This window comes from Mchenga conophoros, linkage group LG9 (genome assembly GCF_057382185.1).
Source record: "Mchenga conophoros isolate Kocher_MC1m ecotype Shallow Benthic linkage group LG9, M_conophoros_male_GT1.1, whole genome shotgun sequence".
In the NCBI taxonomy this organism is placed as follows: Eukaryota; Metazoa; Chordata; class Actinopteri; order Cichliformes; family Cichlidae; genus Mchenga; species Mchenga conophoros.
The window spans coordinates 31762886-31782104 of NC_140534.1; the positions used below are offsets into that span (position 1 = coordinate 31762886).

General features: G+C 41.3%; 1 protein-coding gene and 1 pseudogene across 3 annotated transcripts in view; both read left to right on the forward strand.

Annotated features, from left to right (window-relative positions):
• Positions 1-1093: 1093 nt before the first annotated feature.
• Positions 1094-19219, forward strand: part of LOC146567618 (uncharacterized) — a 29305-nt gene continuing 11179 nt past the window's right edge. For 2 of the 3 annotated variants that reach the window (XM_085287552.1, XM_085287553.1), the window contains exons 1-6: positions 1094-1354; positions 3552-3657; positions 5033-5629; positions 6640-7236; positions 10029-10598; positions 11151-11244. In XM_085287552.1, the coding sequence (XP_085143678.1) occupies positions 3640-3657; positions 5033-5629; positions 6640-7236; positions 10029-10598; positions 11151-11244 (1876 nt within the window). In that variant the 5' untranslated portion in view covers positions 1094-1354; positions 3552-3639. The remainder of the gene's footprint in view (positions 1355-3551; positions 3658-5032; positions 5630-6639; positions 7237-10028; positions 10599-11150; positions 11245-19219) is intronic. The other variant, XM_085287555.1, reaches the window with a different exon arrangement.
• Positions 13324-14617, forward strand: LOC146567619 (zinc finger X-chromosomal protein-like; annotated as a pseudogene).

Here is a 19219-nt window from a genome sequence, read left to right on the forward strand (position 1 = left end):
CGATGGAAAGCGGGCGAGCGAAAGAAAGACAGAGAGTGAGTTGTTTGGAGGCTAGAGTTAGTGTGTTGTGTGTTTATTGTTTTGTGTTGTGTCAGTTATACTGCTGAATGTCACATTTGCTCCATCAAAGCCATCAGAGGCAGATTCCAGTGTAAACGCTGTTCCCACATGAAAAACTGGACTGATCCACCTCCTGCTGTCAGACCTGCAGGGTTTAGGCCTGTGGTGTTCTCTTCTGTCTTATACTGAACACAAACTATTTTTTGGACTGGCACAAATAATTTGTGTGCCTTCTTATTTGATGCAGAACACCTATTTGTTCTGTAAATACATTTAAATTGTTATATAAAAACACCTGAGGCATTGGCAAAACATGTGCAGAATTTTTAGAAATGTACAATTTATATTTGAATTTCAAGTTATGAAAATGATTCTTTAAACATGTTTATGGGTTTTACAGTAAAAAAATAACTTTTTTCTACTCTGAGTTTGAATTTTTGCTTGAACGTAGATAAATTGTGCTAATATAGTATGCCGAAATAAATAAAAAAAAACTCAAATTTCAGATATTTGAGGTTGTGCTGAAAAGATTATACCAAACAAGGTGAGATAAACTGTTTTTAAAGATGATATAGAGATAAAATCAAAAGTAGTCAAAAATGGCAAATTATACTTGGACCCCAGAGGGTTCAGCAATTACTTTGGTGTTCCTCCACAGAAATGTCAGAAGTAGTCTGAACTGCAAAAGAAGCACGTATTCTCGGAAAAGTGGTTGCAGGAGGTGAGCTGGCTTCAAACAAATGATTTTCATGGCATATTCTGCACCACATCTCTGGGTGATCAGAGAGAAGAGGAAATATTACACTGTGAGAAGGCGACTGATCCAAAACATAAACACAAAACTGAAACTGGATCTTATTGTTTTACTGCAAAAGTACTTAAGAAGTGAAAGTGATCAGGCCTTATTCCAGTTTTTAAAACACAGAAAATTGTTTGTGTGCATTTGAGGGTCGACGTGCCAGTTCACACTCCACACCAGTTGGTGGCGGTAAAGCACAATTTTGTTGTTTGACAACCGCCAATAAACGATGTAAAGAAGAGGAAGCGCCTTCCGGGATGACAGACGGAGCTATTCTCTCATCTAAAGCAAGTAAAAGAGTGAATTTAGATGATAAAACATACTAAACCAGCGTTTGGATCGATATCTGCATCGATCTGCCCACCCTTGTCTCCTGGATCGTAGCTGAGATCAGCGTGAACCACGTGGGTCTCTGCTCCCTGATCTGTTTCCTGTGTTTGGAAAGAGTTGCAGCTTCATCGCGGAGTTTCTCTCGGTTTGTGGGCTCATCTAAAGGTAAGCACCGAGCTAACTTTACTGTGAGTTCAGTTCATGTTGAGTTTAGCTCCTGAATGAGGTCTTCTGCTGCTCTCCTCGGTGTCTGTTCACAGTTTATTGTGAACACGTTGAGAGAAGAGTGAGAGAGTGTTTGGAGAAAAACACCAACTAACCATTAGCTCAGCATGCTGGGAGAAGTTGGAGCAGAAAAGTCTTTTCATTGTCCCTGCAGCTGTTTTTCTGCCTGCACCAAACCTCTACAGCCTCATTTCTATTTGAAGTGATAACAGGAAATGGATGAGAGCGATCTGCTGCAGTATCAGGGTCACAATAAGTTTGTCCAGCTGCTGTGGATGAACACATGAGAGGAAGTGAACTCCTACAAAGTCTCATTTTAATGAGTGTGGCTGCTGTAAAGTGATGCACAGGAAGATGTTAACAAAAACTAATGAAACAGAGATGAAAGTAAACAGTGTTCATATTTGAAAGCACAGAGAATAAAATATATTGTGTTGGTTAATGTGCAGCTCCTGGTGATTTGGTGAAATCGTGTTTTTAATCATGTTGTGGATTGAATGTTGGGTTTGATTTCATTTTATCTACAGAAGTTTTTCCCACCTGTGATCGTTCAGATTGATTTGTTGGGTTGACTTGAATCATGTGAAGGTTTAAAGCTGCACTTCCCCCAAAAAGAATAAAGTATAATCATGAAGAATGTAAAAATGTCTTCCTGTGTCAAACACAGCTGCAGTCAAAGCAGGAAGGAAAGCACTGAAACCACTGATCAAAGCTCATTAATCAATGGCCATGGTTACCGTTCACAGTGTTGTGGTTCGAATTTGAGAAGAGACATACGACTGAAAGTCCATAGTGGGTCAACACAAATGATTTTATTAAAACACATATATGTGGTGAAGATGGGCTCTGCAAAACATCAGCCTCGATCTACAATAGGTGGGTGTGATATTTATACTTGTAATATGCGTCACCGCAGATGCATGTTCCAGTAACTCCAGCGAGGACATATTCTAAAAAAGAACAGCTACTTCCTCTGTTCCTCCAGATGCTGCCTGTTATTCCACTCCCTCTGCACTTCAGAACAGAACATGAGCATGCCGTTTACAAGCAACACAAGTCTACTATGTATGTGTGCAGGCCGACTTATGTCTGTGTTTTAACCTCAGTACATGACCTCACTCAACAAACAAAGACATTTTAGAAGTATACTTCCTGACTCCGTTTGAGTCATCTGTTACCAGGCAAACTTCAATGCAGCAGGCTGCTGAGCATACACACCAGCCTTCAATATGTGGTAAATTGTACTGTAAACATGTAGGGCAATTCTTTCAACTTGAGCTTTGCTCCATAGATCAGTCGAACTCGCGCCGGCTGTAGCTTCAAACCATTAATTAACTTGACCGAGCTTATATGTGTATATAAGATTATAATGTAGTTATACTAACACCTGAAATACAGACTTTAACATAACATCAAAAGTTTCAATAAATGTGTCAATGAAGTGATAATGATAAATCATAAATGATGCAACAATAATAATAATGATTATGAACAGTAACAGTAAATAATATTTCATCCCGACAACAGTGAGTGAGTTGCTGCAATCACAGCATTTGATCAATGAGCTTTAATCATTGGTTGTTGGGGAATGGCGGAGGTGGTGGGACTGGGGGGCTGAAGGTGTGGAAAGTGTGGGGTGGGGGAGTAACAGGTCTGTCCCTGTTTGTGGAAACCACAGGAGGAGCTGTTCAGGCTGTTGCTGGGTGTGAATTGTTGATGGAGTCTTTAAACTTGTAGTTGCTGTTTTCCAGACTGAAGCAGAGTCGTTAGCTGAAAACTGGTTTTAGAGGTTCATTCAGGACACCTTCTCAGGCTCTTACAGCCTTACCTGTATCATAACAAAGTGTATAAACCCCAATCCACCTTTAACATGGTCCTTCTCCCAAACCTTCAAATAGGACTTTCTGGCCCTGTCATAGTAAAGGGCTGCTTAGAATATTAGAGCCAATGTCACAAAGTTCCTCCTGAAGTATAAGTGAGTGAGAGAGTTTCCTCACTTTGCAGCACAACACGTCTCACAAGATTTCTACAAGCAATCAGAGTGAAATTTGTACTTTGTGTTGTCAGATGAACATATGAGACACTTTGACTCTTCAGTGCAGTGTGGAGCCTAACAAAGATCTGTTTTGTGTCCCAGCTGATCAGCAGGAGGAGAAGAGTCTGACGGAGCAGCAGAGGAACATTTTCAGCCATCTGGACTCAGCTGAGTCACTACAGAGGAAACAATGAGCTCAACACAGGAGGTGAGGAAAATATCACAGTTTCACCAAATAATCAGTCACGTCTAAAACTCTCATCCTCCCAACCGGTTATATGACTGTGTTGCATATTATGTTGTTTTTTAGAGACCACAGCACATGTTAAAATAAGGAAGGTTTATTCATAAAAAATATTTATTAATCAAATAGACAAAACATTTTTTCATCATCCCCAAAAATACACGTTCATAGCACCACAACAGCAGCCCGATATCAGACAGAAGCTGTCAGCTGCGCTCTGTAGAGTGGGAAATTATTATGAAACTCTTCAAACTCTCTTTACTCTATACTTAAGTACAGATATTAGTGTTAAAAAATACTTCAGTAAAAGTATTCATTCAACTTCTTTACTTAAGTAACAGTGAAAAAGTACAGGCTCTGAAATGTAATCAGAGTAAGAAAGTAAAAGTAGCTCCTTGAAGAACATTTTAACCACATGTTTTTATCCAAAGTTAACTGAACCTTGTGCTTTATTAATGTAATAATAAAATAAGATTAGTAAATGAAGTACAAACTATTTATTTCTAATAAAGGTTTTCTGTTTGAATCAGTTAATTAGAAAATGAAGGAAAATAAAACATATGTGTATTTTCTGTTGCCTACATTGTAGAGCGTGACTTTGCCTCTAAACAGGAACATGAGCAGGGAAGAGGTTAAAGTGGGATTGAGCAGGTGGGAACCCTAAAATCAGCTGTAGTGGCTCAGCGTGGGGAAAAGAATCACAGCTCACAATAATTTCTGTTGAGAGCTCCAGTAGATTTTCTTCAAGTACAGGCTGTGATCAGCTGACCTGCTGCTCTCTGTGGATGTACACAACTGAATTTTGCTGATGTTTGTTGATAGAAACGCTGCATTTGAAATTACCTGTTTGTTCAGGTGCTGTGCAAAAAAGAAAGAAGAACAACATCTCACTTTAACTCCTGACTATGACTCACAGTTTTGCGTCTTTCATCTCTTTTTATGTTTCATACCCTGGTGATTAGTACACGATCAGGATTGTCTTTCATGTGTTACTTTTCAGGCTCAAATTGGTTTGATGTTTGAAACCAAAAGTAAAAAGTCTGTTTTGATAATATAATGAGTAGAAAGTGTTTGTTTTTTTTTCTGTGGGAAGTAAAACTAAGGAAAATAAGGAAAAAATATTTTAGAGTGTTTGAACAGTCATGAATTATTTTTAACAGCAGGTTGGATGTAATGTGTTAGAACTACCAGCAGGTGGGGATAAGAGACCTTTAAGGTGTTTGGTGCCACACTCCACCTTCAGGTTTAAAACTAGTGTTAATGGAGGGAGTTTGAAGGTTGAGTTTGTTCCACGACTGCATTTCACTCACTGCCTCTGTTTGTATCTCTGTCACTGCAGGACCAACATGGAGCGAGAAGTCAGCGCTCTCAGGAGGCCGACAAACCTCACAGAAGAAAGGGAGAGAAAAAACACACCTGTGACGAGTGTGGGATGGGATTTACTCTGAAGTCTAATCTAAAACATCATCAGATCATCCACACTGGAGAGAAACCGTTCAGCTGTGACTTGTGTGGAAAGACTTTTCCCAGGAAGGATTCCCTAAAAAACCACCAACTCATCCACAGTGGAGTTAAAGCGTACAGCTGTGATCAGTGTGGCAGAGCTTTTACTCAAAGTGGCCACTTACAGAGGCATCTAGTTACCCACTCTGGAATTAAGGCATACAGCTGTGACATCTGTGGGAAAACCTTCAGTCAGATAGGGCACCGAAATACACATCTACGCATTCACACCGGACATGATGTGTACTGCTGTGATCAGTGTGGCAAACGGTTTATAACCAACATGCAGTTACAACGCCACATGTTTACCCACACTGAGGAGAGACCTTATAAATGTGACCTGTGTGAGAAGACTTTTAAATCTCCACATTACCTGAGACGACACCAAAAGATCCACACCAGAAAGAGACTCTACAAGCGCAGTTACTGTGAGGTATGTATTTATATTGTTATCTTGTCATTTTAGCCTGACTGTTTGGAACAACTCCGCAAATTAAACTGTGTTAGCATGTTAGCAATTCTACTGCCTGGAAAAGGCTGCATCAAGGCGGCACAGTTAATCTGCCTCAGATTGTTTTGCAGCATGTTTCATAATCTGAAAAAAAAAAAAACGTGTCACATGTACAGACCCAATATCTGATTTCAACACATGAGGACTTACATGTAAGCTTTAATCTCCAGTTGATCAAATCCCACTGAGCAGTCCTTCCCTTTAAATCTAACCTCTCTTCTTCCTCTCCTGTCCTGTGTGTCTTATCTTTCTCCATCTCTGAGTGAAGTTAGCTCTCTTTCTTTTCTCTCCCTGTGATGTGCAGCAGCTGGACCTTTAGCCAGCAACACACTGTGAGACAAACTGCACACAAACAGTTTGTGTGTTTGCTGATGTTTGTTGATAGAAACGCTGCATTTGAAATTACCTGTTTGTTCAGGTGCTGTGCAAAAAAGAAAGAAGAACAACGTCTCACTTTAACTCCTGACTATGACTCACAGTTTTGCCTCTTTCATCTCTTTTTATGTTTCATACCCTGGTGATTAGTACACGATCAGGATTGTCTTTCATGTGTTATTTTCAGGCTCAAATCAGTTTGATGTTTGATGCCCTTAGTGATGAAATAACTCCCCTCAAATTTCTCAAACCAAAAGTAAAAAAGACTGTTTTGAAAATGTAATGAGTAGAAAGTCTTTTTTGTTTGAGGAGTAAAAGTAAAAAAAAAAAGTCAAAAATATTTTAGAGTGTTTGAACAGTCATGAATTATTTTAAAACCAGGTTGGATGTAATTTGTTTCTACTACCAGCAGGTGGGGATAAGAGACCTTTAAGGTGTTTGGTGCCACGCTCCACCTTCAGGTTTAAAACTAGTGTTAATGGAGGGAGTTTGAAGGTTGAGTTTGTTCCACGACTGCATTTCACTCACTGCCTCTGTTTGTATCTCTGTCACTGCAGGACCAACATGGAGCGAGAAGTCAGCGCTCTCAGGAGGCCGACAAACCTCACAGAAGAAAGGGAGAGAAAAAACACACCTGTGACGATTGTGGGAAGGATTTTACTGAGAAGGATAAACTGAAGCAGCATCAGGTCATCCACACTGGAGTTAAAGCATACAGCTGTGACTTGTGTGGAAAGACTTTTCCCAGGAAGGATTCCCTAAAGAGACACCAAGTCATCCACAGTGGAGTTAAAGCGTACACCTGTGATCAGTGTGGCAGAGCTTTTACTGACAGTAGCAACTTAAAGGCTCATCTAGTTACCCACTCTGGAATTAAAGCATACAGCTGTGACATCTGTGGAAAAACTTTCAGCCTGATTGTGAGCAGAAATACACACCTACGCATTCACACCGGACATGATGTGTACTGCTGTGATCAGTGTGGTAAACACTTTACAAGAAACCAGCAGTTACAACAACACATGTTTACCCACACTGAGGAGAGACCTCATAAATGTGACCTGTGTGAGAAGACTTTTAAAGCTCCACGTTACCTGAGACGACACCAACAGGTCCACACCAGAAAGAGACTCTCGAAGCGCAGTTACTGTGAGGTATGTATTTATGTTTTTATCTTGTCATTTTAGCCTGACTGTTTGGAACAACTCTGCTCATTAAACTGTGTTAGCATGTTAACAATTCTACTGCATGAAAAGGCTGCATCTGAGGCGGCACAGTTAATCTGCCTCAGATTGTTTTGCAGCAAGTTTCATAATCTGAAAAAAAGACATAAAATCATATGTACAGACTAGAGATGGACCAATCCGATATTATGTATCTGTCTTATACTGACGTAAATTACTGGATCGGATATCGGAGAGAAATAAAAAATGTAATCTGATCCATTAAATATCAAAAAAGCACTTCACAAAACTTGCGACATGGCGTAACTCGGCTCATAACCGTAGCACGTGGCAGCAGTATGCATCACGTGATAAAGTGGTTGTGGCGTGCGGGACCTGTCTGCAGTCTGTTTGAGCATTTGGAGCCTTGCTACCAATCCGGCATTTCATCTCCGAGGAAGTTATCCCCGAGAGAAGTAAAGCAAGTGTGTAAGTTCATCTCTGAATGTTTGTAAAGCATTCCAGCGTTAAGCTTAACAACCGATATATGGAGCGACTGCCTCTTCTCTCTCTCTCCCTCTCCTGCTGCTACTTCAATCATGAAACTGCTTAATGATCAGCTGATCGGCTTTTCTGTCGCGAGTCCGTCTCTCTTGTTTGTTTTTGGCCCACTTCGCACCAGAAAGAGGAAACCAGCGGCTGAACAACTGCAGCACGTTTAAGCTTGATAAGCTGTTGTTAGAATTTATTTACGTTCTACACCAGGATCTTTTTCTACGTAGCTGACGCTGGTAACTGTGCAGGGGCTGATCTAGCAAAGTTTAGCCAGGGGGGCCGATAGGGCATTAACAGGGAAAAGGGGGCACAAAGACATATTTTTCTTTCATATTCTCATTTAAAATGTCTAGCTTTTAATAAATAATTATACGAAGCTTACACCCAAAGTTTTAATCTGATGTAAAATGTATAGAAGTTCATTACTGTATATAGTAACTATCAAGTCTAATATACCCTAGTAAGCTATACTACTTTTTCCTTTGGGAAGGTCCCATCTGTGCAGTCTGCAAATCTGTTGAAGATGTTGAATCTATTTAAATGTTCTTGAAAAATAATTGATTTCCTTGCAAGTATCATGAGGTGGAGGGTGGGTGGTTGCCTTTTGTTTTTGTTTTTTTTTGCTGGGAGTTTTAGAGCCCTATTAGTTAGGTTGCTTACTCTTTAAAATACCAGAATAGGGAGGATGGAGTAGGTTTACATTCATTAGATTGGTCAGTATTGCTGAACTATGAAATATTTTGGGTGCAGTGTATTTTTTGCATACAGGTATAACAGAATAGCTTTAGTTTTTTTTTTTGTTTTTTTGTTGTTGTTTTTACTTGAGCATGAACTTATACAAAAAGCAGCAAGATATTTAAAAAAACAGCTTTATTGATTAAAAACACACTATATGTCAAGAGATGTTTGTTTTCATATAATTTGATCAGCTTCATGAAATGTGCTAAACGTCTATGTGACTTTTCACCCAATAACCTTGTGATGAATTTATCCAGCTACTGAACCATTTCCTGTTTTTTGAGTACAAATGTAGAAAAGGGAAAGAACCCGTTGCTTTTAGTACACTCTGTACAAAGTGTAGACAGGAAACTGCAGGTTTGCAGAGCATGTTTTTTACAGAAGTGAAACTATAATCTTAAGTGTGTATGTGCTGATTCTGTTGCTCTGAGTGACGTTGTTATTTTTGTACACACACACACACACACACACAGACATGTATAAATGTACCACGCAGGCAGATCGCAGATTCGCAGATCTCAGAAGTGACTGCCCACGCGTGTAAATACGACTGCAGTCTTTGTGTTTTCTAACTCAGGTGTCTTAGCTGAAGAATTACAGGGTGATTTAAAGAAATCCCCTGTCACTATATCAGATTCATATCGACAGATATCCAAATTTATGATATCGGTATCGGACATAACAAAGTGGTATCGTGCCATCTCTAGTACAGACCCAATATCTGATTTCAACACATGAGGACTTACATGTAAGCTTTAATCTCCAGTTGATCAAATCCCACTGAGCAGTCCTTCCCTTTAAATCTAACCTCTCTTCTTCCTCTCCTGTCCTGTGTGTCTTATCTTTCTCCATCTCTGAGTGAAGTTAGCTCTCTTTCTTTTCTCTCCCTGTGATGTGCAGCAGCTGGACCTTTAGCCAGCAACACACTGTGAGACAAACTGCACACAAACAGTTTGTGTGTTTGCTGATGTTTGTTGATAGAAACGCTGCATTTGAAATTACCTGTTTGTTCAGGTGCTGTGCAAAAAAGAAAGAAGAACAACGTCTCACTTTAACTCCTGACTATGACTCACAGTTTTGCCTCTTTCATCTCTTTTTATGTTTCACACCCTGGTGATTAGTACACGATCAGGATTATTTCATGTGTTAATTTTCAGGCTCAAATCAGTTTGAGTTTGAAACCAAAAGTAAAAAGTCTATTTTGAAAATATAATGAGTAGAAAGTCTTTTTTTCTGTGGGGAGTAAAAGTAAGGAAAATAAGGAAAAGACTATTTTAGAGTGTTTGAACAGTCATGAATTATTTTTAACACCAGGTTGGATGTAATGTGTTAGAACTACCAGCAGGTGGGGATAAGATGCCTTTAAGGTGTTTGGTGCCACACTCCACCTTCAGGTTTAAAACTAGTGTTAATGGAGGGAGTTTGAAGGTTGAGTTTGTTCCACGACTGCATTTCACTCACTGCCTCTGTTTGTATCTCTGTCACTGCAGGACCAACATGGAGCGAGAAGTCAGCGCTCTCAGGAGGCCGACAAACCTCACAGAAGAAAGAGAGAGAAAACATACACCTGTGATGAGTGTGGGAAGGGTTTTATTTCCAAGTGTCACCTGAAACATCATCAGGTCATCCACACTGGAGAGAGACCATTCAGCTGTGACTTGTGTGGAAAGTCTTTTTCCAGGAAGGATTCCCTAAAAAACCACCAACTCATCCACAGTGGAGTTAAAGCGTACACCTGTGATCAGTGTGGAAGAGCTTTTGCTCAAAGTGGCCACTTACAGAGTCATCTAGTTACCCACTCTGGAATTAAGGCATACAGCTGTGACATCTGTGGGAAAACCTTCAGCCGGTTAGGGAACCGAAATACACACCTACGCATTCACACCAGACATGATGTGTACTGCTGTGATCAATGTGGCAAACAGTTTATAACCAACAAACAGTTCCAACGCCACATGTTTACCCACACTGAGGAGAGACCTTATAAAGCTCCACATTACCCGAGAGTACACCAACAGATCCACACCAGAAAGAGACTCTCCAAGTGCAGTTACTGTGAGGTATGTATTTATATTTTTAACTTGTCATTTTAGCCTGACTGTTTGGAACAATTATGCTCATTAAACTGTCTCAGCTAGGGGTGGGTTTTGATAATCAATTTACTGATTAAAATCAATTCTGGCTTGGATAACGTGACATCAATTCATTAAAATTCTGAATCGATTTTTTTAATATAATTTTATTTTGCTCGACATGCCCGAATCTCAGGTGAAACCTCACAAAATTTTGACAACCACCAAACAGTAAATGAGAGCAGGTACACGGATTCTGCACAAAGACGTAAACACAAAGCGCCGACCCGCAGATCAGAATCAGTGAGATGTCGCCTTTCTCACCCGACAGCACGGACACGGTCGGGGCTGAAGGCTTGCAGCTCACTGATTCTGATGTTTCGTCAATTCTACTACATGAAAAAGCAGCTCTGAGTGATTATTCAGATTTTCATTTCAGTTATGATTTTTGTTTGTTTTTTATTTGCTCTTTATTTCAGGCGATGTTCAGGATAAAAGTGTTGAAGGACTGACTTACACTGTCTTTGTGTCTTTGTTTAGAAGCAGAGCGACACAGATGGATCCAGTTCTCAACCCTGTCATCACTGTGGTGGTGGGAAAGACTTTCGTTGTGACCTTTGTGGAAAAAATTGCAGTTAAGTCAAGTCAAGTAGTCAAGTATTTATTTATTGTCATTGTCAAAGAACAATGAAATTGCGTTTGGGGCTTCCGTACACCCGTAAAAAAAAAACAAAAAAAAAAACAAAAAAAACCCCTTAACCCTTTAGAGCCGATCGGAGCGGGAACGCTCTGTTATGCGTAACTATTTTTAAATCCCAGTAGCTCTGCAACCACGTAAGCTAGCGCAAAATTTTTTTTTGCATATGAAACCGGAGGAGTTGTACTTACATCTTATGCCATCAGCTTGTCCTAGGTCACGGTTTCCTTCCACATAAAGCTTAGCAAAAACTGCATAAAAAGCACTTGCAGGAACAAAAACATAATATTCCAGAAACACGCTTTGCCGGTCCGATCAGCTGTTCAAAACACTTCCTACGTTGGAATAGACGTCAGCGCGAACTTTTGCATTTCCGCCATTACCTGGCCGAAACCGGAAGTGACGTCATTTTCGCAGAAATGTAGTCTTTTTTGCGATCAGGGCCTCAGGGCCTATACTGCTCTTTTTTTAAAAGTTATCTTTGACTTTATGACTTTCTGTGTCGTTTCTGGGATGCTTAGGACTCATATTGCACTCCTGGAAATAGTTTATTTTGATGCATATGCTGCTTTTTTGCAAATTTGCACTATAATATTTATTTTCGTTTTTCCTGCAGTGTATAAAAATTGGTGTATTTCAAAAATAAAACTATGAAGACACTCAAAATAAATTTCCTGTGGTGGGAAACTATTTTGTGCAACTTTTTTGTATTTACAGTTTTGAGGGATAAGCCTCTTAAATTTCTCTAACTACAAATATATGTTAAAAAATCAAAAACGATTTTCAATTTTTTTGTAGTTTATTGCACTTTTTTTGCAATTTATGTAATTACTATGCACTTAATGAATACATATTATTAAAATCTGGGCTATAATGGTTGTATTGATATATAGCAACTTGAAATGCTCCCAAAAATGGCTCCACAGCATGTAAAAATATAATATAAGCTCTGGCGGACTTGGTTCTATGGTAGGTGTTAAAGGGTTAAAACCCAAGTGTAAATATTTAACCCAGTGTAACTTCAGTGCAATGAGACAATCCTTAGCAACAACATGAGAACAAGACAGGTAATGTTCATAGGACATTCAGACAAAGAACTGAGAAACATGACAAAATGCAACAATGCAACCCGTTCAATATTATTGTACTGTGAGATATGATGGTTGTCTATTTAAGAAAGAAGGGGGGGAAGAGAGAATAAAGATATAATGCACCAATGCAAACCAGTTCAGTGCTATTAAGAAGTTGGATATGGTTATTGTCCGTGAGAGGGGGGCAGAGAGGGGAGGGGGGCAGAATTCAGGAGCCTCACAGCCTGTGGATACAGGCTGTTGGCCAGTCTGGATGTTCTGGCCTGTATAGACCTGTACCTTCTCCCTGAGGGCAGCAGGTGGAAAAGGTGGCGCGCAGGGTGATGTTGGTCCCGCAGGATACTGTGCACCTTCAGACAGCGAGTGGGGAAGATATTACTAATCTCTGGCAGAATTGTTCCAATAATTCTGCCAGCTTCTTTCACCACCCGCTGGAGTGCTTGCTGGTTGGCCTTGGTGCAGCTGGGGAGCCACACTAGAAATCCATGCGTCAGGACGCTGCTGATGGCACAGTTGTAGAAGTTCAACATCAGAGATCTGGGAATGTGTGCGCTCCGCAGTCTCCTCAGGTAGTAGAGGCGCTGTTGGGCCTTCCGTACAACTAAGGTGATATGGTTGCCCCAGGACAGGTCCTCGGTCACAGTTACCCCCAAGAATTTAAAACTGCTCACCCTCTCCACCGCCTCACTGCCAATGAAGAGAGGCAGATGGTTGTTATGACCCTTCCTCCGGAAATCTACAATGATCTCCTTGGTCTTTTTGGTGTTTAAGACCAAGTTATTGTCGTGGCACCATGACTCTAGTTGTTGCACCTCTGTCCTGTAGTTTGTCTCATCGTTGTTGGATATAAGTCCGAGCACTGTGGTGTCATCGGCAAACTTAACAATGAGATTGGACGCGCAGGAGGAAATACAGTCATGGGTGAAGAGGGTGTATAGCAGAGGGCTCAGAACACACCCCTGAGGGGCACCAATACACCTTAAAAACACATCAACGTAGACACACTGGAGAAGAACTGAAATACTGCAAAGAATGTGGGAGAAGCTTCACCACATCAAGTGGATTAAAACGACATGAACTCATTCACAGTGGGACAAAAAAGCACATCTGTGATCAGTGTCATCTTTCATTACTGCAAGTGGGCTTAAAACACACAAGTCCACACAGGAGAGAAACCATACAAGTGCAGATACTGTGACAAAAGCTTCTCACAATCAGCTAATCGTAACTATCATGAACATACACACATGGAAGGAAACTACAGCTGTGACCAGTGTGACAAGAGCTTCAGGAATCTCAGTTCATACTCCAAACACAAACGATCCCACGTTACTAAAAAACTGTTTCACTGTTACCAATGTGCCCAAACATTCACCTCATTGTCTGCTCTGTGCAAACATCAGCGTGATCACTCAGGGCTGAAATCACTCCCATCACTGGATCACAGTGAATCTAAAGAGACAGAAAGATCCTCTGGTTTCAGGGTCAGACTCAAAACCCTTGAGATCAGACTCCACAGAGTTCAGAGTGAATCTCCTGTAAAGATCTGATGAGGCAACTATGAATGAAAATGGTTCCCTAGTCTCATTTTAAGGTTTCTAAACTGTTCTGCTTCAGTGTTCATGTCGAGTGGTTCGCTTTGTTCCAGCAGTTGGATGAAGAATTTTGAGCTGTGATTTCATTTCCTGTATTTCAGAGTAAAGGCTGAAGTGACAAATGGAAACATGTTTACAGTCAGTCAGATGAACTGTTTTCAGTGGCACAGATGGAGGTTTATCAGAGGAGGAGACTTGGCTGCTCTCCACTCACACTGAACAGGGTTCCTGCAGCTTATTTAAAATCTGACCTGAAAGTTATGAAGTTTCCTTGTAACACTGAGTTACAGTAGGGGGCTGCTCCGTAATCCAGTTCAATAACACATCTCCTGACATTAAACGTAAGCTTATTTAATAATGTGGATCTCTTTTGTCCAGATTTTTATTCAGAGGCAGCAACTGTGGTAAGAATTGACCCGGATCTTTACAGATCTTACAGTTTAGTATCAAGTTCATTTCCTTGTTGATGCAGAGCCAGAATTTAGATATTTTTAGACAATTCCATAAAAGATGCATGTAAGTTCCATCTGCTGTTTTATATTTGAGAAAAATTTGAAACATCTTTAAAATCTTGTATTTTTCCTTAAACTTGCTGTAGGTATTAAAACTTATGATTTTGTGTTTAAGATGTCGAAACAATTAATTTTGGGAATTCATTTTTTTAAAGTTGTGGTTTCATTTGCTCAGAGTTCATCAACGTTTTCCTGATGCAAGGTGGGATGGATCCATGCTTTTATGCTGTTTAAGACAAATTCTGAAAGCCGAACGTTGCAGAGATTGAGACCCATTAGACCAGGCAGCATTTTTCAATCTTCTATTGTCCTGAGCTGTGGCCTCAGTTTCACTGGAAGTTGAACCCAAGTACGGTGTTCAGCTGTGGACTGGTCCGTGGACCCGCCTGTCCTCCAGGAACACAAGTACACATCCTGGACAGGGAGGAACGCCTGTTTGAGACCAGAGTCAAGGAGACCATTTACATGACAAGGGAAAGACTCTGAATCAAGGAGGGGGCCTAAGGGGACTTTTATTTCCTTTGCAACATCCATTTAAATTTCCATTTAAACACAGACAACAAGTAACTGGACTAAGCACAGTAGGAAATGGTTTGCCCCTTCTCATCAGCAACACCTGGACAGAATTACCCTTGACCTTAAATAACCCTGTACCTACCTCTGCCATAACCAGTACATAAAATGAAATACAACCCTCTAGTGGTGATAAGGACAGGGAAATAAGAAAAATGGCTGAGGCAGAGGACATAGGCTGTGTCCCAATTAAGAGACTGCACGCTTGAAGTACGCATTTTAAGTGCGGTTATGTCACCGCCACGCGACGACGGCTGTCCCAATTTGAAGTGTACTTCAAATGCATACTCCAAATGCGCCGTCGATTTCCCCAAATATCAAGCGTGGTCCGGTGCACGCTTCGTGGTCCCATATATCCCACAATTCATAGCGCGGCGGTGGGTGTGGAGAAGTGTGCCGCAAAATACGGCAGAAGGGAGTGGCCGAAGAGGTTTCTTATTTATTTCCAAACTTTATTGAAATCATAAAGCGAACAGTCAGGCATTCCAGTTCAGTTTGTACAGTAGACATACAAGGCAAATAAGAGTAACAATATACAGTACAATGAAATAAGAAGGATAAATAAATAAAGGATAGAAAAGAAAAAAAGGGGGGGAATGTGACAGACTTCATAACAACTTTGTACTTGAAAGTTGTGACAGCTCATTCGTTAAACATTTCTGAATGAATTTCAATCAATGATAAACCTTTTTTATTGGAAGTTAATTTAAGAGAGTTTGAGTAATATTCAATTTCAATCAAAAACAAATTAAATGATGGGGTTGAGTTTTGAAATTTACATTTATGTATGTGGAATTTCTCTAATAAGATGGAGCGGCCGAAGAGTGAACTGTCAAAAGTACTGAATATGACGTCACTTATTTATGTGCGAATGTTTAATAAGTAAAGTCAGTCATATATCCACAAACACAACAAGCTGAAAGTCAGTGATTATATATACACACATATATATACACTGAACAAAAATATAAACGCAACACTTTTGTTTTTGCTCCCATTCCCCATAGGATGGACGTAGAGACCTAAAATTCATCCCAGATACACAATATAACCATCCCTCCCAAACAGTGGTCACAAATCAGTCCAAATGTGTGGTAGTGGGCACATCTGCCATATTGAGATAATCCATCCCACCTCACAGGTGTGCCACATCAGGATGCTGATCTGACATCATGAGTAGTGCACAGGTGTACCTCAGACTGCCCACAACAAAAGGCCACCCTGGAATGTGCAGTTTTGTCTCACAGCAAAATGCCACAGATGCCACAAGCAATGAGGGAGCGTGCAATTGGCATGCTGACAGCAGGAATGTCAACCAGATCTGTCGCCCGTGCATTGAATGTTCATTTCTCAACCATAAGCCGTCTCCACAGGCGTTTCAGAGAATATGGCAGCACATCCAACCGGCCTCACAACCGCAGACCTCATGTAACCACACCAGCCCAGGACCTCCACATCCAGCAGGTTCACCTCCAAGATCGTCTGAGACCAGCCACCCAGACAGCTGCTGGAACAATTGGTTTGCACAACCAAACAATTTCTGCACAAACTGTCAGAAACCGTCTCAGGGACGCTCAACTGCATGCCCGTCGTCCTCATCGGGGTCTTGACCTGACTCCAGCTCGTCGCCGTAACAGACTTGTGTGGGCAAATGCTCACATTCGATGGCGTCTGGCACGTTGGAGAGGTGTGCGCTTCACGGATGAATCATGGTTCACATTGTTCAGGGCAGATGGCAGCTGAGAATGTCCCAGTTCTTGCATGGCCAGCATACTCACCGGACATGTCACCCATTGAGCATGTTCGGGATGTGCTTGACCGGCGTATACGACAGCGTGTACCAGTTCCCACGAATATCCAACAACCTCACACAGCCATTGAAGTGGAGTGGACCAACATTCCACAGGCCACAATTGACAATCTGATAGACTCCATGCGACGATGTGTTGCACTGCATGAGGCAAATGGTGGTCACACCAGATACTGACCGGTTCTGGGTCCCCAGATCCCCAATAGCGCAAAAAACTGCACATTCCAGGGTGGCCTTTTGTTGTGGGCAGTCTGAGGTACACCTGTGCACTACTCATGATGTCAGATCAGCATCCTGATGTGGCACACCTGTGAGGTGGGATGGATTATCTCAATATGGCAGATGTGCCCACTACCACACATTTGGACTGATTTGTGACCACTGTTTGGGAGGGATGGTTATATTGTGTATCTAGAATGAATTTTAGGTCTCTACGTCCATCCCATGGGGAATGGGAGCAAAAACAAAAGTGTTGCGTTTATATTTTTGTTGAGTGTATATGTATGTGTGTATATATATATATATATATATATATATATATATATATATATATACCGTATTTTCACGACCATAAGACGCACTGTGCTAAAAGGCGCAGTCTCAGTTATGTGTGCCGTTACTGTATTTAACACACACATAAGGCGCACTGGATCATAGGGCGCATACAAGTACCGTATGCGTATTTAAAAATAAAGCGGGAGCAAACCTGAGTTCGGTACTCACATTTTTATTACCAGTAATCATCATCATCAACAACACACAAGCATACAAGTGTGCGTATTTAAAAATAAAGCAGGAGCAAAACAAAGTTTGGTACTCACATTTTTATCATCAATCAAACCCATCGAAGTCCTCATCCTCTGTGTCTGAATTGAACAGCTGCGCTAAATCTCCATCAAACATTCCAGGTTCACTTTCTTCACCGTCAGAGTCACTTTCCGTGCCGTGCGGCTCCTCGGAAATGATGCCGGCTTTTGCGAAAGCTCGAACAACAGTGCCAGCAGACATGTTAGCCCAAGCATCTACAATCCATTCGCAAATTGTGGCGTAACTCGCCCGGCGCTGCCTTCCACTCTTTGTGCCAAGCACAACAGTAAAAGAAGACTTTTCGTACCCCGTTGTGCGTATCGCTACCGTGCTAGTCCCCTTCTCCACAGTGTGACTCACTGGGATGTCAAAAGTGAGCGGGACCTCGTCCATGTTAGTGATGTGGCTGGGCTGGATGTGTTTGCTGCAATAGGAGCGGAAGATGGCCAGCTTTTCCTTATAATCCGCTGGAAGTTGCTGCGCTACCGTAGTCCTGGTCCGGATGGAAAAATGGCACCATTTCATAAAAAGTGAAAGTGAAACTGCTTTTAGCCGAATGGTGACCGTCGAAACGCTTCTCCCGCTCGTTCTTTGCTCGATGATCCACCGCTCGAGTCTTTCCTCCAACTCGGCCACACTTCACCCTTTAGCGTTCTCATGGTGTTCTCTACTACGTCCTCATTACAACACACAGGGCGCACTGCGCTATAGGGCGCGCCGTACTTTTTGAAGAAAATCTAAGACTTTTAAGTGCGCCTTATGGTCGTGAAAATACGGTACATATATATACATACACATATATATACATACATACATACATACAGTGGGGCAAAAAAGTATTTAGTCAGCCACCGATTGTGCAAGTTCCCCCACCTAAAATGATGACAGAGGTCAGTAATTTGCACCAGAGGTACACTTCAACTGTGAGAGACAGAATGTGAAAAAAAAAAAATCCATGAATCCACATGGTAGGATTTGTAAAGAATTTATTCGTAAATCAGGGTGGAAAATAAGTATTTGGTCAATAACAAAAATACAACCCAATACTTTGTAACATAACCTTTGTTGGCAATAACAGAGGTCAAACGTTTACTATAGGTCTTTACCAGGTTTGCACACACAGTAGCTGGTATTTTGGCCCATTCCTCCATGCAGATCTTCTCGAGAGCAGTGATGTTTGCAACACGGACTTTCAACTCCCGCCACAGATTTTCTATGGGGTTGAGGTCTGGAGACTGGCTAGGCCACTCCAGGACTTTCAAATGCTTCTTACGGAGCCACTCCTTTGTTGCCCAGGCGGTGTGTTTTGGATCATTGTCATGTTGGAAGACCCAGCCTCGTTTCATCTTCAAAGTTCTCACTGATGGAAGGAGGTTTTGGCTCAAAATCTCACGATACACGGCCCCATTCATTCTGTCCTTAACACGGATCAGTCGTCCTGTCCCCTTGGCAGAAAAACAGCCCCATAGCATGATGTTTCCACCCCCATGCTTCACAGTAGGTATGGTGTTCTTGGGATACAAC